Raw genomic sequence first — 12,975 nt, forward strand, 5'->3', positions numbered from 1 at the left:
CAGGTCCAATACAAACCTTCCATTTGCCTCATTCATTTTCTTGTCTAAAAAATTGGGATGCCTTTTTATACTTTTCAGTGCCAAACGGACCGTCCGTTTCACTTGAGCCTCCACCACCGCCACCCCCTCCAGGCGGGTGAGACCTCTGGGACCCCCCTCCCCTCCTCCCCCTCCCCCCTCCCCCCTCCTCCACCAGCAGCCCCGCCTCTTCCTGGCTCAGGCTCTGCCACCGTCATCTTCAACTCAGGCTTAGCAGGTGAGGCAGACACATACACTGGTGATACATGTGATGCAAGGGTTGCAGTTCTTAAACTTATTAAACCACTTCCCTTAATACAGATAGTTTTAGAGCCCCAGGCTGTTAACTTGATTATGTGACCCTATAGTTCCAGATTGCTGAAGCACTGTATTAAAACAAAAAAAAGCCATTTAAATTTAACTTTTTTGTTTTACAAATTCAGTGATCATGTCAGACTGATTCTGCCCTAGGTGATTCATGATCATTCGTGTGATATTTTCACACCATATGGAGTATGAAAGATGCAATTAGATTTCAGTAGACTTGTTTTAACATACATACAGTACAATACTATGCAGAATTAACATTCATAAGCGGTATACTCATTGAAATGATGCATTTTAATAATGGAAGTATGTATATTACTCAGTGCAGTTGTTTAACTTAATGAATCATTAAGAGCATTAAATTACTCATGATTGAAGGAAATGTAGTAATCTTTAACACGTCCTTTTGAAACGGTGTAATCCGGTCTTCTGTTTTAATGCCCTGTTATATGCTGTTGTATACTTGATTTCTGATTGTTTCTCTTTACCTTTTCTGCAACCATAAAGAGGGACCCATCAAGCTCTTCTGTAGGTTTCTCCCTCTCTTTTCTCTTGTGTTTTGCTGCCCTTATTATAGCACTCTGTTATACTGTAGTTAATGGCATTTTCAGTACAAAGCACACAAATTGGGGAAATTACTAGGTAATCTGTTAGGTACACCTTACTTGTAATCAGTTACAGTAACTTTTTACTTTGAAAAAAAAAAGTTAGTTACAAATAGTTAGGTTACATTTTAGAGATTTATTAATTTAGTTTTTTTTTCGTCAAACTGCAGCTCAAGATCTTTTTTAAAGATCCAGCTATCGAAACCTACTTGTTGCCTCCTCTGGCGCAAGATGATGTAAAAAATGTTTTGTTTTGACTGTTTTTAAATGTAACGATAAGTAACTCCTGTTGTTTTTTTCACAAAGTGTAATGCGTTACAAAATGAAATCAGGATAAAGTAATGTTACATGCAAGCCCCCACCACAGTATACAAAAGTGAAATATTTTTTAAATCCATTAGATAATGTTTGTTGTATCATTTTTGGGTTCATTATTTAGTGTAGGTTACTTAATTATTATTTTACTATAAGTTTTCATACTGAAAATACCATGTTTTGGTTAACTGCTAATGCATGCAACATCTTTACAGATGTGGACTTATTTACTGTTGCATGTTGAGACATAGTCTTTATGTTAATGACTTCTGTTAGATATTAAAATGGAGTGCATAAAAATCATATATTGTTGCCAAAACTGAACAGTATGCTCCCAGACAGACTCGCATGAGAACAGACGTGTATTCTCTGAGGACGACTGAACTGTAATATTCTATTACCTATCGTGATCACGTTAGAGACAAAAATCTATAAGAATATTGCATATAAAAGCATCTTTAAATGATTTTAACAGTGTGTGTGTGTGTGTGTGTGTGTGTGTGTGTGTGTGTTAAGAAAATAATATTATTTCTGAAACGCGCACATCCACCATACTTGTGTGTTTTGATGTTTTAGTTAGAGGATTCCCCTAAACACAATACAGAGTTGCACTTTAACCTCTAGCAGACACCTTAGTGTTCTGCAGTGTATGTCAGAGCATAGCACATCAATATCTTCCCACTTAAAAACCTAGTCCTCAATCCATACTGCTTCACAGCTGTGAATCTAAAGCTTTTGTGGTCTGATTTTTTGCAGCAGTAAAGATCAAAAAGCCAATCAAGACTAAATTCCGATTGCCGGTCTTTAACTGGGTGGCATTGAAACCCAACCAGATAAATGGGACCGTCTTCAATGAAATAGATGATGAGAAAATCCTGGAGGTAACAACATGTATTTTCTGTAATAAGAAAGCAAAATACTTTTCTCTTTTTATCAGAAGAAAATTTGATTAGTCACACAACATTTAATCTTTTACAATTCTTTATATTTTGGTAGTTTTCTATCATGTACTTGTGTTATGGGCAGTGGCCTTTGGACTTCTTGGGAGTTCACGACTACTAATATTCATTGCCAAGCAAAGAATTTAATATCTATTTTCTCTCCTTTTATTAGCATTTTCGTCATGATCACTGGCCACCATTTCTTGTACTGTGTCTCTACCTCGCTATCTCTTTATCTATATCATATTAAATGAAAGGTACTTGTTCACTGTTTGTGCTATTTGTCCATTTCTGTCCAATGGTCTGGCTGCAATCAGACCATGTGACATTCAGCAGAGGAAGTACATAGATACCAAGACACAGACATGATTATTTTGATCTATAGTGTTGTACTTGAACAGTCCATATATACTGAAAATGAAGTGAAAAGAAAAGCAAGGAAAGAATCAACAGATGAGAAGGAAACACTGGTTTAATGCAGGCACATGTCTAAACCAATCATTTGAACATTTTTTTTTCCAGGATTTAAATGTGGATGAGTTTGAGGAAATGTTCAAGACAAAAGCCCAGGGTCCAGCTGTTGATGTGACTTCTACCAAGCTGGTAATTCAAAAGGGACCTAATAAAGTCACATTACTAGAAGCCAACAGAGCCAAGAATCTAGCCATCACCTTGAGAAAAGCTGGGAAGACATCGGAAGAGATATGCAAAGCAATTCAAATGTAAGTAAAAAAGGATTGGGTGGTTCATGGCTAATGTTAAGTCACTGTTAAATAAAGTATGTCCAAAAACATTTTATTTTAAAAGCAGCTTGTGCGTTATATGCATTAATAAAAACAAAATACATTTAAAAAGACCACTTTGCAAAAACGTGTGCTATACATGGATGTGCTTTATGTATTGATGAGTAAAATAGTTCTTCCTACAGAAAAGTGTTGAATTTAACCTGCTTTAGGCTCTTTAGAGAATATTAAGACAGTGCTTCATGCACATTGATGTGTGGACATATGGAATTAGAGTTCACTTGTAATTCCTAAGTGGTTAAGTGAGACATTTTTCCTCTACAAACACTAAAATAAACTACGTTTTAGATAAACAAACAATTACACTTGAAGGTTTCTTCACTTCCATAATCTAATTTTTATAGACCAGATTTTCTTTGCTTTTACAAAGGTAGGCAACGCTAAAAGAAAAAAAAAACTTTTTTAAGTTTTAAAACGTAAATAACTCCTCATGTATGTATGTATGTATGTATTTATTTATTTATTTATTTATTCAACTGTAGAACATGACATTTATATATTATATAGTTGAAAAAACATATCAGGTTTGAAAACTTGCATTTTATAAATGCATATAGTCTAAATCTGTGTTTTATGCTATATACAGGGTGATTATTTTTTGGTGCATGGATGTCTAAAAGTCTTTTTAAATCACAGTATATACAAAATACTTTTTTTTTTTTTTTTTTTTAAATCTCTTGTTTTTAATTAAACCATCAAGGAAAACAGGGCCTCCTGCTGAAAAACCTGCAGACAAATAAAGCTCTAACTAGCTAAAATATTTCACCTGAAAGAAAAATGTACATGGCTGCAGTCATGCATAGTTTAACAGTCGCTTTCAAGTGGTACACTATGTTCTGTTCCACAGAAGGGAGATGCTCTTCAGCAAGAGATGTACCTGTGAGGATGTGTTGCCTTTCTATCATCAATTACAGCTTTTCACTCCCCTGCTTACAGAAGTCTGTTTGTCTCCTCCAGGTTTGACCTAAGAACTTTACCGGTGGATTTCGTTGAGTGTTTAATGAGGTTCCTGCCGACAGAGAATGAAGTGAAAGTTCTGCGTCAGTATGAGAAGGAAAGGAAACCACTGGAGAGCCTGACCAATGAAGACAGGTTCATGATGCAGTTCAGCAAGATTGAGAGAGTAATGCAAAAAATGACCATTATGGCCTTTATTGGGAACTTCTTAGAGAGTGTTCAAATGCTGACACCTGTAAGTATTGCTTCACACTGTCTTTCCTACCTTATAAAGTATACACGCAACACAGTTTAAGTTGTAAGACTGTTCCAGGTCCATCATTAATGGAGTGCTCAGATAAATGCAGATCTTACAAAGCTACAAATTGCCACAAACATGGTAATTTTTACTTTTGTTACTCAAATACTTTTTTCTTTCATTTTTGTTTTTTTTAAAGCAACTTCATGCAATAATAGCAGCGTCCGTGTCTATAAAATCATCGCAAAAACTGAAGAAAATGCTTGAGGTAGGTATATTGACATTTTATGCAGTGGGTATGCAAAATGTTATACAAATAATAGGATGTTACATTCTTGAAAGCAGATAGTTCAGCTCGAAAAAGGCTTTTACTCTATTCTTCATAATACAGTTCCAGTTCAAAATAGCAGATCAATAACAGATAATTTTTGAAATGTAATTACTAAAAGTTACAATAGTAGTTTTGGAATAGCGGTATACATTTTTTGATGTTTTTTTGTAAACCTTGAAAGAGTGACAAGTTTGAGTTGAAACTTGTTTTCAAGTTGAATTAGTGTGTTGTTTTCTATTGCAGATTATCTTGGCACTTGGAAACTACATGAATAGCAGTAAAAGAGGAGCAGTATATGGCTTTAAACTACAGAGTTTAGACTTGGTAATGAGAACTCAGTTGTGTTACCTCTTTATATGACATTGTGTACAAACAGGTAAACATACCTGATGTGATTTTGTTCTGTTCATTTCATTTCCAAAGCTTTTAGATACCAAATCAACAGACAGAAAGCAGACCTTGTTGCACTACATTGCTAACGTGGTGAAGGAGAAGTACATTGATGTCTCACTCTACTACAATGAGCTCCACTATGTTGAAAAGGCTGCAGCAGGTAACATATATACCACCTTTGACAAGAGTTATATAATGGATTGACCTAGTTTAGTAAGATGTTTTAGCTTTAAATGTTTTAGCTTTACCAATTAGATAATTAGACATGATGTTGCATAAGGACACATTTTAAGTTTTCCCCAGGTGACATGAGTATATTGAAGTTGTCCCATTTAGTGTATCATACTTACAGTTATTCTCATAATGATCCATGACCCAGAACTGGGTTCCTCTGTGAAAAATCGAATCAAATATTGATATAACTGTATGTAATTTCAATCATGAAGAGCCTGAAAGAGCTGATGTATATTCACACTCAACAGATGAAAGAGAATTCTTCAGGTTTAAGTGTCTGTTACAAATGAAGTACTTCTAGAATTTTTCCAGGAACTGTGGGTGGCAGTTAATCTGAACAAATCCTTGTGAATGTATTCTGCAGAACCAAAACTTGGTCTGTTTTGAGCAAGTATATCAGCTAACTGAAACCATTTTAAACTTAGATGTGACCATGCTGTTTGTCTTTTTGTCAGTGTCCCTGGATAATGTTCTGATGGATGTGAAGGAGCTGCAGAGAGGAATGGATCTGACAAAGCGCGAGTACAGTATGCACGGCCACAACACCATTCTTAAAGACTTCATCAACACCAATGAAGGAAAACTTAAGAAGCTGCAGGACGATGCCAAAATCTCACAGGCAAGTGGATTTCTCTTAATGCCATCTCATGTAGGGCATTGTCTTAGTCTTTCTTATTTAATATTGTTGTTCTTCTTTGTATTCTTTACAGGACGCATTTGACGAAGTACTTAAATACTTTGGTGAAAATTCCAAAACAACACCGCCTTCAGTGTTCTTCCCAGTCTTTGTCAGATTTGTAAAAGCCTATAGGGTAAGTTTACTGTTTTACTAGTCGGGGTAAAGCACTGACCATAGCATTAACTTTATGACTTGGTCGCACATACAATATATGTTATGTTAAAAAAAAAAAAAAAAAAAAAAAAAAAAAATATATATATATATATATATATATATATATATATATGTATTACAGAAAAACTAGTATGATTGTACTTGTTTACATGAACATTCTTTCGAGTTTAAGATACACTGTTGGATAACCTATACGATCCAGTTCTAGGTCAAGACCCTTTTGGGAAAAGAACGAATTAGTCTTAAGGGTATATAGTTTTATTGCTTGTTGTTTGGTAACCTTAAATCAGAATTTAAAACCCAATAGATTATATAAAGGTCTGAAGTAGCTACTTCCAATGATATAATTTGTTAACTAGTGGAAATATAAAAAAATAAATATGTAAGCCACACCCCCCATAAAAAAAAAAAAAAAAAAAAAATATATTAATAATAATATATTTTTAATAACTGCTAATATCAACCACTTTCCAAGTTAGGTAGAAAAAAAAATCTGGATATTACAGTTATGAAATTTTGAGGATTTCAAATAAAAACAGTTTTCAAATAGTTTTTACTGTTGACAAGCTACAAGGGTTTGCCCGAACCATAGTCTGAAAATGCCCCAGACAGCGCCATCTTATGGAAGGTGGCCGGACTAAGGAAAATACCCTAAGTACTTTGTCAAGTCTGATGCAAAAGCTTTTACACTGAAAATATACAAATACATACAAGTGAAAATGCAGTTGTTTTTTTTAATGTTGTATTATTATTATTAATAATAATATTCATAATTACAGTAATATTCATAATAATAATTATAATATTTCTTACATTTTCTAGTGCACAAAAAGCACGTTATTTTTATTTTCAGCATACACTGTAAAATAACTAAGGATGCAGCAAACAATCGTAGAAAAAAGTTCAATACAACCACAAATAGTACAAACAAGTATGCAAACAAGCAATTTTATGTAAAGCAGAATAACATGGCCTACATGTTGCAACCACGGCATGTAAAAAATAAATAAGTATATATTCAGCAGAAGAAAAAAAAAAGTCGATAGGGAAAAAAAATAACTATGATGATAAAGCAATACATAGTTATTGCAGTCAGTGCAAGCAAATAATGTACTGTCACCGTCAAGCACAGGCAGCTCGTCCATTTTCAAGTCTATAAAAAAAAAATATATATATATATATATATATATATATATATATATATATATATATATATATATATATATATATATATATATATATATATATATATATATATATATATATATATATAACACAAAAAAATTCAATATTACATATTGAATCGAAACACGTATTGAATTACAAGTTCATGAGATAATTACCTTCAAGAACATCTATAGATGAGATGTCTTCGTGCTGTGTTTACATGGCATATCTCAAACTTCCTATGTAACTTGGCTTCAAAGTCGGTGCTGCCGATCGCATTTCCTGTACACGATTTTCTTGAAGTGTATCAGTTAAAAATACACGGAGGGAAACATGGGATTTTTGTTTCTAGGGCCTAGACGTGTCATTGGTCAGCAATGCACAAAATTAAAATGGTCCGGCGGCAAAGGGTTAAGGGGTTGGTGGTGATTGTTCTTTGTTTTTATGAACAGCAAGCGGAAGAAGATAATGAACAAAGGAAGAAACAGGAGCAGGCTCTGATGGAGAAATTGCTAGAACAAGAAGCCATGATGGAACAGCAAGACCCGAAGGTACTTCTGTTATCTGTTATGGAAATCAATTTTGCCTAGCATGCTGTTATTTTGATTGATTGATTTTTTTCAAAGTTTCAACAAAGTGTACAATTAAATTGTGCTTCAGTTTTGGTAGGAGGTGTCTTTTTCAGTTATGTTGTAACAGTTGTTTCTTCTCTTTTTGTCAGTCACCTTCACATAAAAATAAGAGGCAGCAGCAGGATCTGATTGCAGAGCTGAGGAAGAAGCAAGTTAAAGACAGCAGACATGTTTATGAGGGGAAAGATGGTGCCATTGAGGATATTATTACAGGTAATAAGCTGTCAAAAAAGCTGTCCCAAACACTTAACACAATACAATCTGTACTGACACATACACTCCCACACCACATAGTGTGTGGCATTGCAGACAGGCACACCATTTAAATCCTCTTCAAATTTTAAATCCTAAAATTAGTAAAGAACCCAACAAATGGACATTCGCTCTCACATAAGCGCACTGCATGATTTGACCAGTGTTTTTGCTTTTACATCAAATTAACATTTACTGGGCTCAGTAAACTAACAGTATTTCTGTGTTTGCACATGTAACAAGTTAGCAGATCCTTGTTTGAGCCTCATGCTAATGTGATGATTTGTTAAGGCTTTTCTGTAGTATAGACACGGCGCACAGTCCACACTAATACAGTTTCCAGCGAAGTTGATTAATCAACTACTGCTTGTTTTCCTAAGAAGGGCTGGGCTATATAAGTATGAAAGTCCAAATGACACTGCGACATCTTTTCGTTGCAGGTTTTTCAGAACTAGAAAATGATTAGGACACATTTTGCATTTAACCTTTCCTTTTAAATGAAAATACAATGGGGTAAATTCTGTTGATCTGAACAGTCACTGCCCTGTTTAGATGTTAAAACAGCGCCCTTTGTGCACCAAAGTTAAAACATCTTAACAATGCATGTTCTGCCAGTAAAAATATGTGGAACACCAGTAAGGATTTAAAATGGTAAGATCATAGTCCCCACTTTGTACCGATTTATATATGAGGGATTTAAGTTAAAATAGCCCACACAAAAGTGCCCTTCCTAAACTAAAACCTGTGTGTCACCAGTGGATGTTTAAGAGCTCTAGTTTTCAGTTTACCTGTAGATTGCTAACCATGTACTAAACTGTAGTTTTTTGCTTCTGTGTCCTGTTTTGTTTGGCTGTTGTTTTCATGCAGTGCTGAAGAGTGTGCCCTTTACTGCCCGAACAGCCAAGCGTGGCTCTCGTTTTTTCTGCGAGCCTGTTCATACTGAGGAGTTCCATTACTAAAACTAAACGCTTTCACAGCTGCTGTTCTTAAAAGTTTGCTGTAGGTTCAAATACTATTTTATCTCTCTCAATGGGTTGTATGTGAACGACCATCCTGGGTGTTAAAACCATTTGTGTCTGGTGTTCCGTGGGAGTTGTTCATTCATTGTTTCTGTCCTGGCATGCTGACCCGGAATCTCTTTTACGAAGTTATTATTTCCTTGTGTGTCTGCATGATGCACTTTACCATCAATCCACTCCAACTCCACTCAGTGGTGCACATTCTAAGTACTTGTACTTACATTGCATTGTCACATACAAAAGCAATTTGTAATGTCACCAGTCTTCATGTCAGCTCTTAGTTTTGGGCACTGTCCAATACTGTATTGCTCTTGTTGATAAAAATAGATATGATGGATTACCAGGAACACAGAGATACATACAATTCAAATATTAACAAGCCTGGTAGTTTTATGTAAATGTGGCATTATACTTTGCTTTCCAAGTATTGTCTTCACTGAGAAATAAGTGTTCATAATTCAGTAAAATGCTTTGGCTGGTTTTGCATGATTTTTGTTGGTTTGATGCAGAATAATTCTTTAATTGCACTGTGGCTTGTATTTTGTCTTTTTTCATAATATGAAGAACTTTCCTGTTTTTTGTGTCTGTTTGTTCTTTTTCCATAACCTGAAGCATGGATTGGGTTTTCATTATTATATGTTTTGTATTTGCATGTCTTAATGTTGGAGTGGAGTAAACCAACCCTCCAAATCAATGTCTAATACATAGACCTATAGTAGCCAGTTCTGTGATCACTTGAATTATTTCCTCATATACAAATTAATAAAATACAACTTTTTTATAAGTCAATTAGTTGAAAGTACTCATACACAGAATTATTTAAACCTATATACATTTTAATGTATATACCATACTGGGGTAAAATGAATCACAAGGGAGATGAAACTGGCTCCAGGTATGCTTTGGTTCAATGCAACTCTAACAAGCATGCGTCTAATGAAGTTCTTTGAAATATTCTGTTATGAAGTTCAAATCTCTATATCTTTATGATAAAATGCTTCTGATGGTCTTCTGTATATCTTTATGCTGTTGATTTCTGCCTTAGTCTTATTTCTGGAGTCAATCTCCAAAGCAGCTTGGGTTGAGTTTCACAGTAAGCGGAATCTTATCTTGTGCTCTTGCTGTACCATTAACACAGCTGTCAGCCCCACCTCCCCTGCCTGATCTCTGCCCTGTGGCTGTTTTGCTCTGATAGCTAACCTGCAGTGAGGTCTACTTAAGTATTGCTTGAATGATCATTCCATTTTTCTTTAACCATTGTTTTGTGTTTTCTTCATTTAGCCCTAAAGAAGAATAATATAACTAAATTTCCACATGTTCACTCGAGGGTAAGGATTGCTTCTAGCACACCGGTGGTGGTGGTGGATGAAGCACAAACCTGGCAAGCATCACTTTTTTCCTAACTACATGGTTTAAATTTGAACAGAAAGCCTGTTCTGGCGAGGGCACCACCTGCAATACTGGCTTTTGGTGCCAGCGCCTATCTCCTATGGATAATGAAATATAGCATATCGTCTTCAGTATAAACATTTAGGTTATTCTCTAAAATAAAACATGTGTTCCTCTGCCTTGCTGCACAGAGAGCTATTGACTGAAAATCATGCATTCAAAAAAGAAATCAATCGCATATTCCTCATTCTATTTCACTTGACAGTTTAACATGTCAAGGTTCCTTTCTGTTTCAAATATGGTATTAATAAACCATTCCACACTTAGTATTTTTCTGTCAGTTTTTAAATACATTCAGATCCTTGCTGTATCTAACTCAAGCTGCTTTGCCTGACTTGACTCTCACAAAAAAAATCCTCCGAAACTGATGACTAAAGTAATTGTTGGCCCTTGTTTTCCTTCCCTGAGCGCAGATCTTAGAAACCAGCCCTACAGGCGAGCCGATGCGGTGAGGAGAAGTGTCCGACGGCGTTTTGATGATCAGAACTTGCGCTCAGCGAACGTGGAAATCACTCTGTGAGCAAGGGAAATGCATGTGTCAAGAGGGTGTGTGAATGAATGTTATGGCGTCTGTGTGAAGCGTGAGTAGCAGTTTGGACTCTACAGGCTTGACGTCAATGGTAAAATGGGCTCTCCCTCAGAAACTGGGAAGCTCTTTGAGCAGAGAAGCCAAGTGCCTAAATTTCAATTATCTGTTATTTACTAAAAGCAATATAACTTGACCTGGCTTTATTTTTTATTCCAAGTATCTATTATCTATCTTGCATTTTTAAACAGGACACACTTGTCTGTACAGGTGTTCAGTAGTCTTTCTTATGAAAGGAAAGTTTAGAATGTAAGGTACGATGGTTTCCTGGGTATTTGCAGTGAGGATACTTTGTGAAAGTGATCTACTATGGAATGGTATACTGTAGTCGTTTTTAAAATAATCCGGTGATATTGTGACTAGGAATAAAAAGTGTTATCTGCACTTTTTCATTAGCTTTTTTTGTTGAAGGGCTAAGGATATGTTTGTTTTTGTTTTTTTTTTTAAGAAAAGGTGTCCTAGTTTATTGTTTTAACTAACAGTACAGAACTGTCACAAAGCAGCAAACTCAAGTGTAATGTTGGAAAGAGTTTGTATGGTTCTGTTTGAGTACCATCAATATAGTTTCAAGGTGAAAGTGCTGTGAATTCTAAGAGCGGAAGGAGCGTTACTATACTGGGCAAGACCAGGTTAATGTGAATTGTATATAGGACACCGTACTAAGGTATTAACATCTCATTAATCAGTGTTGTCATTATTGCCAAGGACCAATACTACACAACTGTCACTGTATAGTGCTAGATATTTTCTACTAAAGGAGAACTTAAGTGCCAATCCAACAACATACAAATAATAAAAAAATATATATAATTTATGTAAAATATGAATCCAGGGAACTGGTTTAAAAATGTGTTTGGTGATTTTTTGTGGAGTTGTGAGCATCCATATCCTATCATGCTCATTTATACTTCAAACAAGTTACAGTAATCAGACAAGGCACTTCAGGCTACTTTTAGTTTATCTAATAAAAACTGGATTAAAAGAAAATGTTATTCTCTAAAAATGTGTGCTTTGCTTACGACTAAATCTTCTGGATTGTGTCTACTTCGCTATCTTTATTGTAAAAGTTTAATGTATAGTATTTAACCATTGAATACATTTTCATTGTTTTGCTCATGTAAACCACTTGGTGTTTATGGCATTTCTTTTTGATAATGTTTAGTTATTAAGTAAAAACAACTTTTTAAATGTACAGATATTTTGCTACAAAATTGGTGCAGTTTGTATTTTTTTTTTTTTTTCTTTACTCTTAATCCACATATTAGCATATGGTTAATATTGTACATATTGCTTAAAGGTTTGCAACAGCCTGTGCTACACAATCTGAATGTTATTTTAACTTAGTTTTATTTTGAATTTAACTACATGAGCGTGAACAAGGTTTTGGCTTATTAGACTGGAAATAGTTAAAATACTCATTTTGCTTTTTATCATTTACACAATGATGTAATTTGTGTGCTAAACGGAACATGCCAAGATGTTGTCTTTCTTGCCTGACAAACAGGCATTAAACCTTTGCCATTAAAAATTAAGTTATTTTACTTGTTAACTGGCCCTAAATTATAGATTTTATATAGCATGTTCATTATTTTCTTTACTTAACAAAAATTGTGGTTAAGTAAAAAAAAATAATTGACAGCTGCAACACTTTCATTTCTTAAATCAGATATTGGCATGTTCTTATAAATACATTGTAGGTGATACCTGCTTATTTGCAATATTAAACTAGTTTTTAATAAAGCAAGTTTCAAGTTAAATCTCTGGTTTCTCAATGGCTTTGAACAAAAACTATTTACAGAACTCTAATGCAATGGCCTGCCATTTCTAAATAACATCTTGACAGCAAACCTTGAAT

General features: G+C 34.7%; 1 protein-coding gene across 1 annotated transcript in view; it reads left to right on the top strand.

The window, feature by feature from the left end:
* The window catches only part of LOC121323257 (formin-like protein 2), a 67,940-nt gene extending 55,063 nt beyond the window's left edge, over window positions 1-12,877 (top strand). Inside the window, 14 exon segments of the mRNA XM_041264209.1 lie at window positions 79-131; window positions 134-176; window positions 179-256; window positions 2,022-2,146; window positions 2,729-2,928; window positions 3,967-4,201; window positions 4,404-4,472; window positions 4,779-4,859; window positions 4,959-5,088; window positions 5,618-5,781; window positions 5,873-5,974; window positions 7,635-7,733; window positions 7,904-8,027; window positions 10,948-12,877. Coding sequence (XP_041120143.1) covers window positions 79-131; window positions 134-176; window positions 179-256; window positions 2,022-2,146; window positions 2,729-2,928; window positions 3,967-4,201; window positions 4,404-4,472; window positions 4,779-4,859; window positions 4,959-5,088; window positions 5,618-5,781; window positions 5,873-5,974; window positions 7,635-7,733; window positions 7,904-8,027; window positions 10,948-11,054 — 1,610 coding nt within the window. The 3' untranslated portion in view covers window positions 11,055-12,877.
* Window positions 12,878-12,975: the final 98 nt, after the last annotated feature.

The sequence above is a fragment of the Polyodon spathula genome, chromosome 11, assembly GCF_017654505.1.
Source record: "Polyodon spathula isolate WHYD16114869_AA chromosome 11, ASM1765450v1, whole genome shotgun sequence".
NCBI lineage: Eukaryota > Metazoa > Chordata > Actinopteri > Acipenseriformes > Polyodontidae > Polyodon > Polyodon spathula.